The sequence below is a fragment of the Eutrema salsugineum genome, unplaced genomic scaffold (genome assembly GCF_000478725.1).
Source record: "Eutrema salsugineum unplaced genomic scaffold, Eutsalg1_0 scaffold_5, whole genome shotgun sequence".
Taxonomy (NCBI): Eukaryota; Viridiplantae; Streptophyta; class Magnoliopsida; order Brassicales; family Brassicaceae; genus Eutrema; species Eutrema salsugineum.
In genome coordinates, this window is record NW_006256612.1 from 11,016,682 (window position 1) to 11,028,702 (window position 12,021).

Here is a 12,021-nt window from a genome sequence, read left to right on the forward strand (position 1 = left end):
AACCAAAATTACAATCTTGAAGCGTATAGGCTATAAATTATAATAAACAAAAATACTCTCTAATGCGGGTGTTTTGAATAACAAATGAAGAACCTTTAACAAAAGCAAAAACGCAAACATAGTTTACAAATATATATGCTCATCTCCAAAGACAGTTTACCAGTAAACAAGGTATAGAGAAACATTGTATCAAACATTTTAATGATAAGTAGATTAAGGTAGTAGGCAGAGTAACTTAAACCGGTATCGTTTGCGATGCAGAAAGAGAGACACGACGAGCATGAGAGTTTCCTTTTTTCAGTCTCCTCGTCTTCTCTTTCCATAGTCTGCATCTCTTGACCTGGACCTATGATCATCTTCTGCCATTCTTGATCTGCTTCGAGATTTCATAGAAGATTGTCCTCTATCGTACTCATCAGAATCACGGTCTCTCTGCTGCTTATACTCGCGGTGACTATCTTTCTCTTCACGGTGACTCTTGTGTCTTCTATCACCACTACTCTCAGACCACTCACGTTCCGTGGTAGCCCGTTCTTTATCTCGCGATGGCTTATCTTCTTTCTCCTGGTTTTCATCTTCATAGCCACCATATTCAGAGCCACCCTCTTCACCACCTCCTCCTCCATTAGCCTCGTTCCACATCGCTGCTGCATGAGCTCCATTCATCCCCGAGCTTCCCATCGTTCCCATTCCCGTGCCAAAAAAAGCGGGATTAACATGAGGAGCAATCCCAACCATTCCCATTGCATTGACACCAGGATAAGAATGAGGCATCCCGGGGTAAGCAAGACCTGAGAACCCTCCATAACCACCACCACGACCCATGAATGTAGGATCAAACCCACCAGCTCCCATCATACCCTGTGGATGCATCATACCCCCAAATGATGGACCAGCAAGTCCAGGCCCATACGGTCCAGCACCAGAACCGTTAGCCATGTTGTTTATCCCTCTACCTCTCATTGCACCACCCCAAGGACCTCCACGGTTTCCCATTCCTTGGCCACCACGCGCAAATCCACCTCTCCCGTAATTTCTTCCACCGTCTCCATTTTGCGTATTCATGTTGTTGTTGTTGTTGTTACCTCTTCCCATTCCTTCATTCAGAGGCCTTCTGTTTTGAATTTGGTTTTGTCCTTGGTTTCTCCCTGTGAAATTAGCTCCCATCTGCTTCAGTGTTTCAGGAGAAGCAAAGGCTACAACACATGCTTTACCATTGAAAACAAAACCATTCATTCCTTCTTTGCAAGCGGCTGCAGCAGCTGAATCATAAAATTCCACTTGACAATAACCTTTAGATTTGCCACTAACTCTCTCGTCGAAAAACTTGATCTCTTTGACTCTTCCATACTGAGAAAGAACACTCTCAATCTCTGCATCAGTCGTCCACCAATGTAACTCTCCCACGAAAAGCATGGTGTTCCCATTGTCCACAACAAACGGCTGCGTCGGGCTTCTGTTCACCATTGCATTTGGATTCGCATTCATCTGGCTAACAGGTATCTGCTGAGCACCTTGAGGAACAGCACCGTAGGGGTTATGCACAGGCGGCTCAGGCACATTTACTGCATTCCCTGAAAAACCATGGGTGTTTAGCACAATAGATGTCGATCCTTGTGGAATGACTTTGTTGGATTGGACATCAATATTCGACCCTTTTGCTCCGAAAGGAGATGCTTGTGGATAAACATCTGATCTTGTCTCTGGTCCACTGATTCCATTATGACCCCCATCATTACGGTACTTCCCTTCAACAGTAACTCCAGATACATTTGCCATTCTCGGTTCAGCAACATTACTATTCTGAGCTTGAATATTTCCACTACCTGTACCACCGACTTGAGCTGGTGTTTGAGGCTGATGATGAGCTTGGAAGAAGCTCTCGCCCACATTAACATCGCTATAGAGATCATCATAGTCATCATCTTCACCCATCAGTTCTTCATCCGCTAGAGCGGGAATAGTTCCGCTTCCTTGATGTAGTAGCTTCTGATTACCTCCATAACTGACGTTTTCTTCACTCATTGGATTCATATAAACTGGCCAGAAAATACAAGAAGAATTAAGAAGCGTAAATTACATAAACAATCCTCTACTATATAACCTCTCTTGCATGTTTGTTTTAACTTAAACAACAGAGCCTTTCATAGAAATTACAAATCTGCCTATTCAATTAGGCTGAGACTTTTTACAAGCAGTTGATGAGCATCAAAGTAGATATGTGTCTGTGCAATAGTTTAGATCTAAAAAACAAAAACAGGACTTTTAGATTTGAGATCTGTAATTTGGGATCTAGCTCGACAAATCCTCTCTCCATTGATGGATTTAAACAAGGATGTTACAAGATTCGTATACAAAGAGATCAAATTACATACAAAGTATGATTTACAATGAAGGGGGCTACACATATTTAACCCATTTCGGAAAGGAAAAAAAAAAAAAGAACAACAAATAGAGAATTCTCTAACATTAGGGTTCTTACAAAATCGAAAAGAGATAAACAGATCTAGGAGGAAAGTTACAATTCAACGAGATACTGAGAACATCGATTAAACCCTATAAAGCTTCGAAATCGATTTGCATCTCGAAATCGAGGATCGAAAGGAAAAGAAAAACCAACGCTTGCTTACTTTTACTCTTGCTGCTGGGCCTCTTCCGTCTATGGGATTTGAGATTCCGACAAGCTCCGGGATTTGTTCTCCGCGAGAATTACAGCTTCCCCGACGAAAATTAGGTTGAGATCGGAGGGAGAGTCGTCTTCGTCGAGACTCGAGATGTTCTTTCTTATCCGATACGAACAAATGAAACTATGGCTTCGCCGTGATGCCTTTTTGTTTTGGTCTTAATTTTTTTTTGTCAACAGTCATAACAAACTATTATTTACATTTTTTAAAAGATTTAACTTTCAACGGATCACGAATTAAAAAAAAAACTAGAAAATATTTATTTGACTTTTGAGAATGACTACTTTACGTGTTTAAAAAAAAATATTTTCTTGACGACAAAAAAAAATAAAAATAAAATATTTTCTCACGTCTAATTTACTCATAAAGATTTGAACAATTCAATGATTTATGCAAAAACTATTTAAAGTTTATTAATAAGATAAATGATTATCTATGTAATATTTTGTAATAGGAGAGCAAACTTAATTGTGTTCAATGATGGATCTATGCATAAGAAACAAAAGTTGGAGATCTTGATTTGCTTGGGTTTGCTAATCACGTTTAATAATCATGAAGTTTTCTATGGAATTTGATGCGTGTGTAAGTTCATATAGTAAATAAAAAAACTTGACCTCTACATACCTTTTTTCTTTTGTTCATATAAGTACTTATTAAATTAGTTCTGCATGGCAAAATTTAAGGTAACAGTCTCAGTTAATATTAAATTAGGAAAAACAGTTGCACTACAACACCAACGATCTACAGTTAAACTTCTATAAATTAATATTGTGTCAAGACTGCAATATTCTATTAATTTATTGAATTATTAATTTATCGATATAAAAATTAACTTGAAAAACTAATTTGAGACTAAAGAAATATATTAATTTATCAAATATTAATTTATAGAGTTTATATTGTAGTTATAAACTTGGGATTAATCTTATAACCCAAATAACCAAAAAAAATAATAATAACAAACCAGATATTGAGTTTCCAGGAGCTTAATAAGAAACATACTTTTCATTAAAAACATTAACATACAAAGAAAGTTTTTTGATACTATAGTATTACCAATACTCATCTTATTTTGGAACCATATTCATTTTTAATTATTATAAACTGATTTGTAGTATTACATGCAGTTTCAATTATTTTTTTTTCTTTTATATATTTGACATGTGTAAAGTATATAAAGAGATTTAAAAGTATTAGCAATAAAAAAAATAACTAAAGCTGATGAAATGCCTCAAAAAAGGGCAACTCTGTGCAGTTACTCTATGAGTATGCCAAGAATCTCGATGTCAGCTGCACTCACTTCACAAAGTGTGATCTTCAACTCCTATCATTGCCTCCTCATCAAACTGAGCACAATTCTACAAAAACAATAACATAGATCAAAGATGTTTTATAATAGAATGAATGTTTTTCCCATTGTTTCCATTCTCGTGCCGAAATATTTACTTTTTAATGATAAAAATTTGTTGGATTGTACAAATTTTGTATTATATTAGAAAACACATCAATAAAAATAAAATGTTTGAATTCATTTTATGTGTAAGTGTCTACAAAGATGAACATTAAAAAACAAAATGTATCTATAAAAGTTAATATTATTATTTAACAAAACCATCAAAGAAATACATACAAAAACTTATCTCTAAAATCTAATATTTTCTAGTTTCTTGTATTGTTCGATGACATAGTTTACAATATTTGCGATTGTGATTTAAGTCTAATTTTGCATAGTCAACTTAGTATTTCAAGATTTAATTTGCTTACACTATACCTGAGGAATAAATCAGTCAATTTCATATAGTAGAGGAATTATATGAGCATTTTTCCGGCTCTAGGCCCATGTTTATTACATTATAATGTTTATTATAGTATAACGTGAGCACGGTTCTGGCTGGAGGATTATTTATGAAACCGCTTCAGTTTAGCTTCAATACATTCCCTTGAAGACTGGATTTGTACGGCATATGCTTGCTCCACATTCCTCATACTCCTCTTTCGTTCTGCAACTCTGTCAAACAAAAGAAACACATCCATTTTTCTTTTCAAACCGATGAAGCCGGTGTTGAATCTAGCGTGTCTCTAAACTGGTTTCTAGTCATTTTATAACCGATTTCAACTCAACAAGAACAGCACAAACAGCTAGTTTCTGTAATTTAAACAGGAAAAAACAAATTTTACATACCGCGAAAAACTCAGGAGTTGATGAAAGCACAGAGCCTCCAAACCAAACTGCAAACCTCTGGACAGGGTGGCTCACGACATTAACCTCCACCGGTTGAGACTGTTTATATATTATTATAACACAGAGGAAATGGAAAACGTTAGATATAAATTACAAATATATCTGTTTACTTTTATTTGCGATCCAGCGTACACGTTATTTACCGTGATCTCACCACCCGTACGAGCGTTATTAGCAAGAACACGAGCATCAACTATCTTCTTGAGATCTCTTTGTAACCTTCTTCCGAAATCTTTGAACATAGTCGAACCTCCGGACAACACTATATTCTGATATATTATCACAAATTCATCAGTACCGAGAAAAAAAAATCCCCAGGTCGGAAATTATCTTACAACTCTGACCAGTCTGTATTTCAGACCTTATATAAAGCTCTTCGTGTATCAATTGGTGCAGACTGGATACATTTGTCTATTACAGCTGGTAAAGCGGTTGTGAAGTCATTGCTGTATATCTCTGGATTAAAAAAGACCTGTAGCAGCAAATCCCAACATTAGAATCGATAATAGCAGAACACATGCGCAAGAACATTTATAAGGGATATTCTGTTCTGCTAGTTCTAGTTACTCTCTCGATTCTCATACAAAGGATTCAAAAGTTTGATCCAGAAACAAGATTAGTGGTTCCAGTAGAGACAGCTGAACACTAACTAGATAAGAATCAGTCCCAGCTAGTATTCTTTTTAGCATATTGGACTGAGTAACTGACCTACTTTTAGTTTTTAATAGAGCATCATTTATGCCAGCACCGTTTAGTAATCAGAACAGAGTAATAACTAATAACAAATCATGAACAACAAACAGACATATCACGAACCCATCTTACTGGAATTGCCTTAATTATAATGAAACTAGTAAAGAAACCCATGGCCAGCCTATCAACTTAGGATTTTTTTATTAACAGAGAATGGTAACAAACCTCAGGTCCAAGGAATCGTTCATATCCCACGTCACAAGTGTATGGTGCACCAGTCTTTGGCTTAACACCTTTCCATTGTTTAATAAACTTTCCTGGTTCTTTGTCGTGCTTATTAAACTCCTGCAACCAAATGAATGTTCAGTTATCTGTATCAATCTTCCTGTGTTCAATGTCAAGCGTTTCAGCATATAGGCCAGTAATCAATTATTTGACTAAACATTAAACACTAAACATTACCTTTACGATGTCTGAGCAAGTGTAGCAGTACATTTCCTTCACTTTACGGGCTACATCAAATGAATCTTCTGGTGGTATATTCTCACCTCTTTCCTACATTAAATATCGAACTGAGAAAGTTCTATGAACGTAATACATTAACTTGAACCTATAAACACCCTCTTGAAGTATCTAACAAAAAATAACAGGACAACGAGCTACCATCCAGCGCGAAATTGGATTTTACTCATGTAACCGAGTAAGTACTTAACATGTCACAGAGAAAGATTTAAAACCAACTACAGAAGAAGAAACAAAGATAAATTAGTACATACCCGCATGAGTTGCTGGATAAAGAGGGTGACATCTTTGCCAGCAATCGGAATCGACTTGATACAGCTCCCAATAACATAACCTTCTGCAACGGGTACCACATGAGTTGCCCCATCTCCAACATCTACTACAACCCCTGTCATCTCACACTAAGAAGAACCGTAAGTCAAATTAAGAAGCGAGCGTAACAAGACAGAACAAAAGATAAGAGAACATGTCCAACATTTGCCAAAATCCCATAAAACTAAGAAAACGTCAAGTACTGGAGGAGTTACACTATTAGATTTTTTATAAACTCATCCACCCTAAAACAAAACTGAAATGAGTATAACAGAGTATTAACTATCCATGACCTCGAATTTTTTGAAGATTGAGACAGTCCACAAGCAAACATAACAGAAGTAAATATCCCAGCAAACAACATAAACACATGGAGAAAAGAAATGTCCGACCTACCTTTGATGTTGTGTACCCAGCTGCAAGTGCAAGCACAGAATTAACAGCAATGTAAAGCCCAGGAACATTGAAAGTCTCGAACAAAATCTCCCCTGTGTATTCTCGACTCTCAGGAGGAGTAAGAGGGCTTTCGGTGAGAAGAAAGTAATGATCCTCAGGATCACATCTCAAATAGTTGAAGATACACTGCTGCCAATATCTTTCCATAGCATCCCAATCCTCAACTTGACCATGCTCGATTGGATAATGAAGATTATAGGTACTACTAGACCGTGATTTCGTAAGAGCTTCGTCTCCGATAAAGAAATCCAGATCCGCCGCAACTCCGGCATTGTGCTGGACTGTCCAGTTTCCTTTTAAAGAGCTCTTGGATTGATTCAAAAACGACTCGTTAACCGCAACTACTGTTGGAAGGATAAAACATGGCTCTACATTACCCGCAAATCCCATTTTTGTATACCTGCAATACACACACACACACACATGAATCTAAATCAGTCACATAAACAAATCACAAAAAAGGAAGAAGATCTGGTTGCAGCATTTCCTCGAGCACGTTAAGCGCATCAACTCAATCACTGACTTACCCAGTTCCATTGTCGATTACAACAGCGGGTCGAGAAGTCGGATCCATAGCAGAAACTACGCCGGCGATATCTGAATCAAAGACGCCTCGCCAGACGGTGAAGGTGAAGCGTCTGCTATTGATGAGATCCAAAACAGTGTTTAACGAAAGAAGGCTTCTGATAAACAATGAGAGATTCTGTGAAATTCAGCGAACCCTTCGTTCAGAACTTCAGATCATACGGAAAGTCGCCGGCGTCGGTCGAATCGTGCGGAGACTTTTTCAGATAGAAAACAAATGCACTTGATAAAATTACTTCGGTTTATCTGAACCAAACCGAATCGATAACCAATATTAGTTTTTTAAACAAATCAAATTTCACTAAAACTGAAACGGAAAAGATTATAAAAATCGTTTATTGTTACTGTTATGACAATCTTAATTCTCAAGTGATAACGACGTTTCAACTTCGGGTTTTGATCCAGCAAAGTGTTAGCGAAACATTTACTTTTTTGATAATAAGTAGTTTGGTTTTTCCTTATGGATTAGTATTAGCTTTTAAAGAAAAGGAAATATGTTTTAACAAAAAAAGGAAATATGTTCGAAAAATTAAATCTATAAATAACGTAGTAGCCCATTCATACGTTTAGTAAACAATTTTTTATAATACGAGTACAAACTCTCTCATTCTCTCAAGTCTTAACCACATCTTCTTCTGACCTAATTCTTCTCACGATACGATGAACATTCCGAGGGATGTCGAGCGGGTTCCAAGGCCAGCAGGATATGGAATGAAACAGTAATGGCCATTCACAAGGTATTGGTGTTGACAAGTGTTTTCGTGGGAGTCTTCTATAGGCTTAAGCAACATCGTAGGAGCAGTGATGATACTTATGACACACTTTTGTTGTCATTGTTGTAAGGATTTTTAACTTCTCCTGATTGCTTAGATCTTAGGATCTATTAGATGAATTAGAAACTTAAAGAACACAAAAGTTTGATCACCCAGTTCACGGTCTCGAACCGCTACGTCTGGGATGGGAACCGTCTCCCACAACCTCCACTATCAATCAAAGAATACACAAACGCACTAGCCGGTGCTCTCTTTGTGTTTCAGATACAAGTAATAGATTAGAACAATAGAAGAAGAAGACTTGAATCACAACACAAAGAAGACACGAACTTCCTTTGGTGCTCTCTTGGATTCCCTTTTCTCTCTTCTCTAAATTGCTCTCTCTCTCTATCTCCAACTTGTACTCACGGCTTGTGTTTTCTTTTTTTCTGTGTTAGGGTTTCTTCAAGGTCTCGGCTTCCTTAAGTAACGCCACTGTTACCGACTTGCTTGTTCACGTACATACTTACATTGTTAATGGGCTTTGCAGATATCTGGCCCAACTTCTATTAATGTCTTAATTTCAGATTTGGACCCAAGAGATAAATGACTGAGGCCCATAAACTTACAATCTCCACCTTGGGCCCAGTCAATTTTCCTTTCTCCTTTTTCTATTCACGACAATTCCTTTGTCGCTGCCCATCAATGCAAAAAATCATCTCCTCCCTTATTCGATTGTGAACAACCCAGAAAATGAAGCTTTCCGATCAGATTCCCATAAAGTTTTCTGTCACCAACACCTTGCAATCCTCAGGAGCTCGCGATTGATTATTCCTTCATGACTCCATCTTCAATTTTGCTATCTCGGTTGAATCATTGTCACCTCGCCGAAGTCTCTGCAATTTCAGGTGAGAACTTTATCTCTTTACTTTCCAGGTGCTTTCCCTTTCGCCGTTGAAGCCTATAACCCTAATTCCTGGTTTAATTCTTCTCTGATAGTGAAACTAGATAAAAAATTTCCTCCGACCAGAAAATTTTCATCTCCTGCGATTCCTCTGTCGCAATTATCCTCTGTAATCTCAGGTATCCTCAATTTCCTCTTCATCTCCTTGCTGTGATGATTTGAAATTGACCCTTTCTGAGATTCCCAATTCTGAAATTTCAGTCCTTTATTACGCAGTAGCGGAAAAACACAACTTCTCCGATGAACTCAGGTAACCCTCTGACCTGAATCATCACCTTTTCTTCTCTGTATCTTAAAATACTTCCAAGACACCATGAAATCTTAATTATTGATTTCATACTTCGTAGCTTCTCCAGAAAACTTGATTCATCTTTGTCGACCTGTTGATTCATCTCATGTGCACTGAGCTTTGAATCAACCTCTTCATGAATCACTACCAGCTACTCCACCTGAAACTAATCAGTTTCAATTTCATCTTCTTTGCAGCTCCTTCCGATGAACACCCCATGTTCTTCAGCTACTTAGATGACCTCAGGTAAGTCCCTTAACCTGAACCTTGTACTCTCGACTTGCTTCCCAGATTCATGAAAACACAGCTCACTTGTCTTCCCTTGAATCTCCCAACAGCTCCACCTGGAATCAAAGTCTCCTCACCATGATTTCAGATGCCTACAGGTAACTCCTCTAATCCATTAATTATCGACATAAGAACATTTCCGAAACCGACCGTTTCTGTGTTCTCCTGCGAGAGTACCATGCCAATAATATGGAGTTACCTGGAGCTGTACCAACTTTCAGACTGTGTTGAGAAGATCGCAGCAAACCTGAAACTTCTGTTCAGGTACTGCTTTAGTTACAAAATCTGTTGAACTTTTGCTCCTGTGAACCGTAGATAAAACTATATTTTCTTTAGCTCTATCTCCAAAGAAACCTGTTCCCAATATCTTAGAAACTTTTCCCAAATCTTTCACCTCAAGTTCTTTGTTCAAACCCTCTTCTTCTCCAACAATTTTCTGATCCATCCGCTTCTCACTTTCCAAGTTATCATCCATTGAAGATTCTGCCTCAGATTCTTCTTTGCTCTCCTTAGACTCACTTTCTTCCGTACTCTCCGTTTTTTCTGACGAAGAAGAGTCTCCACCTTGAGCTGATAAACTTTCCTTTTTAAAACCATAAGGAGTTGGTCCTTGAATCAGATTCTTGTTAAATGTCACCTTCTTTGACTTGTCCTTTTTCTCTTCTACCTCAGCTCTTTGCACGTTCACGTCAACCTTAGAAACTGTGCCTAGAAGATAATACAAACCACCTTGGTATTTTCCAGATATTACCTTTTTCTTGCCTTTGTAGAACTGAACTTTGAAGTCACCTCCTTCATATCTGCAACCTGATTTCTCTAACATCCCATAAGAAATAAGATTTCTACTCACTTCTGGTATGTATTTCACATCTTTGAGTATCACTACAGAACCATCTGGATTCTGAATCTGAATCTTTCCCATTCCTTTGATGTCGCAATGAGTGTTATTAGCCATCAGAACTTTACCACCATCAAACTCCTTGAAATCAAACAAGACTTCTTTGTCTGGTGTACTATGGTATGAACAGCCTGAATCCATAATCCATTCTTTCTTTGTATCTTGAGTGCTGACACTTAACACCATTGGTTCCTTTGAATCTGTTGCAACATTTGCAGAATCTGCAGGTTTCTTTCTATGAGGACATTCCCGCTTCCAATATCCTTCATCTCCACAGATAAAACAACCTTTGTTGTTTTTCTTTCCTCTACTCTTAGACCTTCCTCTTCTATTCTCTGACCTCTTTTCTGATCTGCCTCTAGCCTCAACATATAACCCTTCTCCATCTGATCTTGAAAGCTTTTCATTTTCAGCCAGCTCTCTCTCCTTAGATTTTGCAGCACTAGCTACTTCCTCCAACTCAATAGCTTCCCTACTATACTTAAGAGTATCTTTTAAAGAATCATACCTAGGGGGAAGAGAGTTGAGTAGCAGTATTGCTTGAACTTCTTCCGGTATCTCAATGTTGAGGATGCTCAATTCTGAAATCAGCTTCAAGAAGTCATCTACATTCTGATCAATTGATCTTGAATCCTGCATTCTAAAAGAATACACTTTAAGCTGAGAATGGACCCGATTAGGCAAAGTCTTTGCCATGTAAAGCCTCTCAAGAGTAGCCCATGCTTGAGCTGCGGTTACGCACTTGTCTAGTTTCCTTAAGACATGATCTCCAACGCACATGAAGATAAGATTCAACGCCTTCTCATCTCGCTCCAGCCTTGAAGCTTCATCTTTGCTCTTTTTCTTTATTGCCTCTGGATCTTTTTCATCCACGTCTTTGGATGTCGGTTCCGTAAGAACATCTTTCAAACCTTGAACGGTTAAGTACGCGAGCATCCTTTTCTTCCAGATCACGAAATCACCTGATCCGTCGAACATGCTCACCTCCATCTTTTGTGTCGTCATCATTGAGTTTCTAATCTAATCCTTAAGCACTCACAACCAAACCTGGATGCTCTGATACCACTTGTAAGGATTTTTAACTTCTCCTGATTGCTTAGATCTTAGGATCTATTAGATGAATTAGAAACTTAAAGAACACAAAAGTTTGATCACCCAGTTCACGGTCTCGAACCGCTACGTCTGGGATGGGAACCGTCTCCCACAACCTCCACTATCAATCAAAGAATACACAAACGCACTAGCCGGTGCTCTCTTTGTGTTTCAGATACAAGTAATAGATTAGAACAATAGAAGAAGAAGACTTGAATCACAACACAAAGAAGACACGAACTGT

The 12,021-nt window shown here is 37.9% G+C and overlaps 2 protein-coding genes across 2 annotated transcripts; both read right to left on the reverse strand.

Annotated features, from left to right (window-relative positions):
• Positions 1–78: 78 nt before the first annotated feature.
• Positions 79–2,832, reverse strand: LOC18993549 (RNA-binding motif protein, X-linked-like-2). The gene is made up of 2 exons (XM_006417083.2): positions 2,631–2,832; positions 79–2,039 (listed from the first exon to the last, which is right to left on the reverse strand). The coding sequence occupies exon 2, from the start codon at positions 2,032–2,034 to the stop codon at positions 298–300; it is 1,737 nt and encodes a 578-aa protein (XP_006417146.1). The 5' UTR covers positions 2,035–2,039; positions 2,631–2,832; the 3' UTR covers positions 79–297.
• A 1,420-nt stretch (positions 2,833–4,252) lies between these two features.
• On the reverse strand, positions 4,253–7,706 carry LOC18993550 (actin-related protein 3). The gene is made up of 9 exons (XM_006417084.2): positions 7,437–7,706; positions 6,850–7,309; positions 6,396–6,542; positions 6,082–6,174; positions 5,845–5,964; positions 5,288–5,398; positions 5,070–5,195; positions 4,867–4,965; positions 4,253–4,692 (listed from the first exon to the last, which is right to left on the reverse strand). Exons 1-9 carry the CDS (start codon positions 7,481–7,483, stop codon positions 4,612–4,614), a joined length of 1,284 nt encoding a protein of 427 aa, XP_006417147.1. The 5' UTR covers positions 7,484–7,706; the 3' UTR covers positions 4,253–4,611.
• Positions 7,707–12,021: the final 4,315 nt, after the last annotated feature.

What these genes read in the sequence shown, in the direction of transcription:
- LOC18993550 (XM_006417084.2), bottom strand. Translation starts at nt 7,483, where the DNA reads ATGGATCCGACTTCTCGACCCGCTGTTGTAATCGACAATGGAACTGG. An exon ending in CTGGGTACACAACATCAAAG is followed by an intron (nt 6,543 to 6,849) that starts GTAGGTCGGACA and finishes GGTTCTTCTTAG; the next exon opens with TGTGAGATGACAGGGGTTGT. An exon ending in AACGATTCCTTGGACCTGAG is followed by an intron (nt 5,399 to 5,844) that starts GTTTGTTACCAT and finishes TTGCTGCTACAG; the next exon opens with GTCTTTTTTAATCCAGAGAT.
- LOC18993549 (XM_006417083.2), bottom strand. Translation starts at nt 2,034, where the DNA reads ATGAATCCAATGAGTGAAGAAAACGTCAGTTATGGAGGTAATCAGAAG.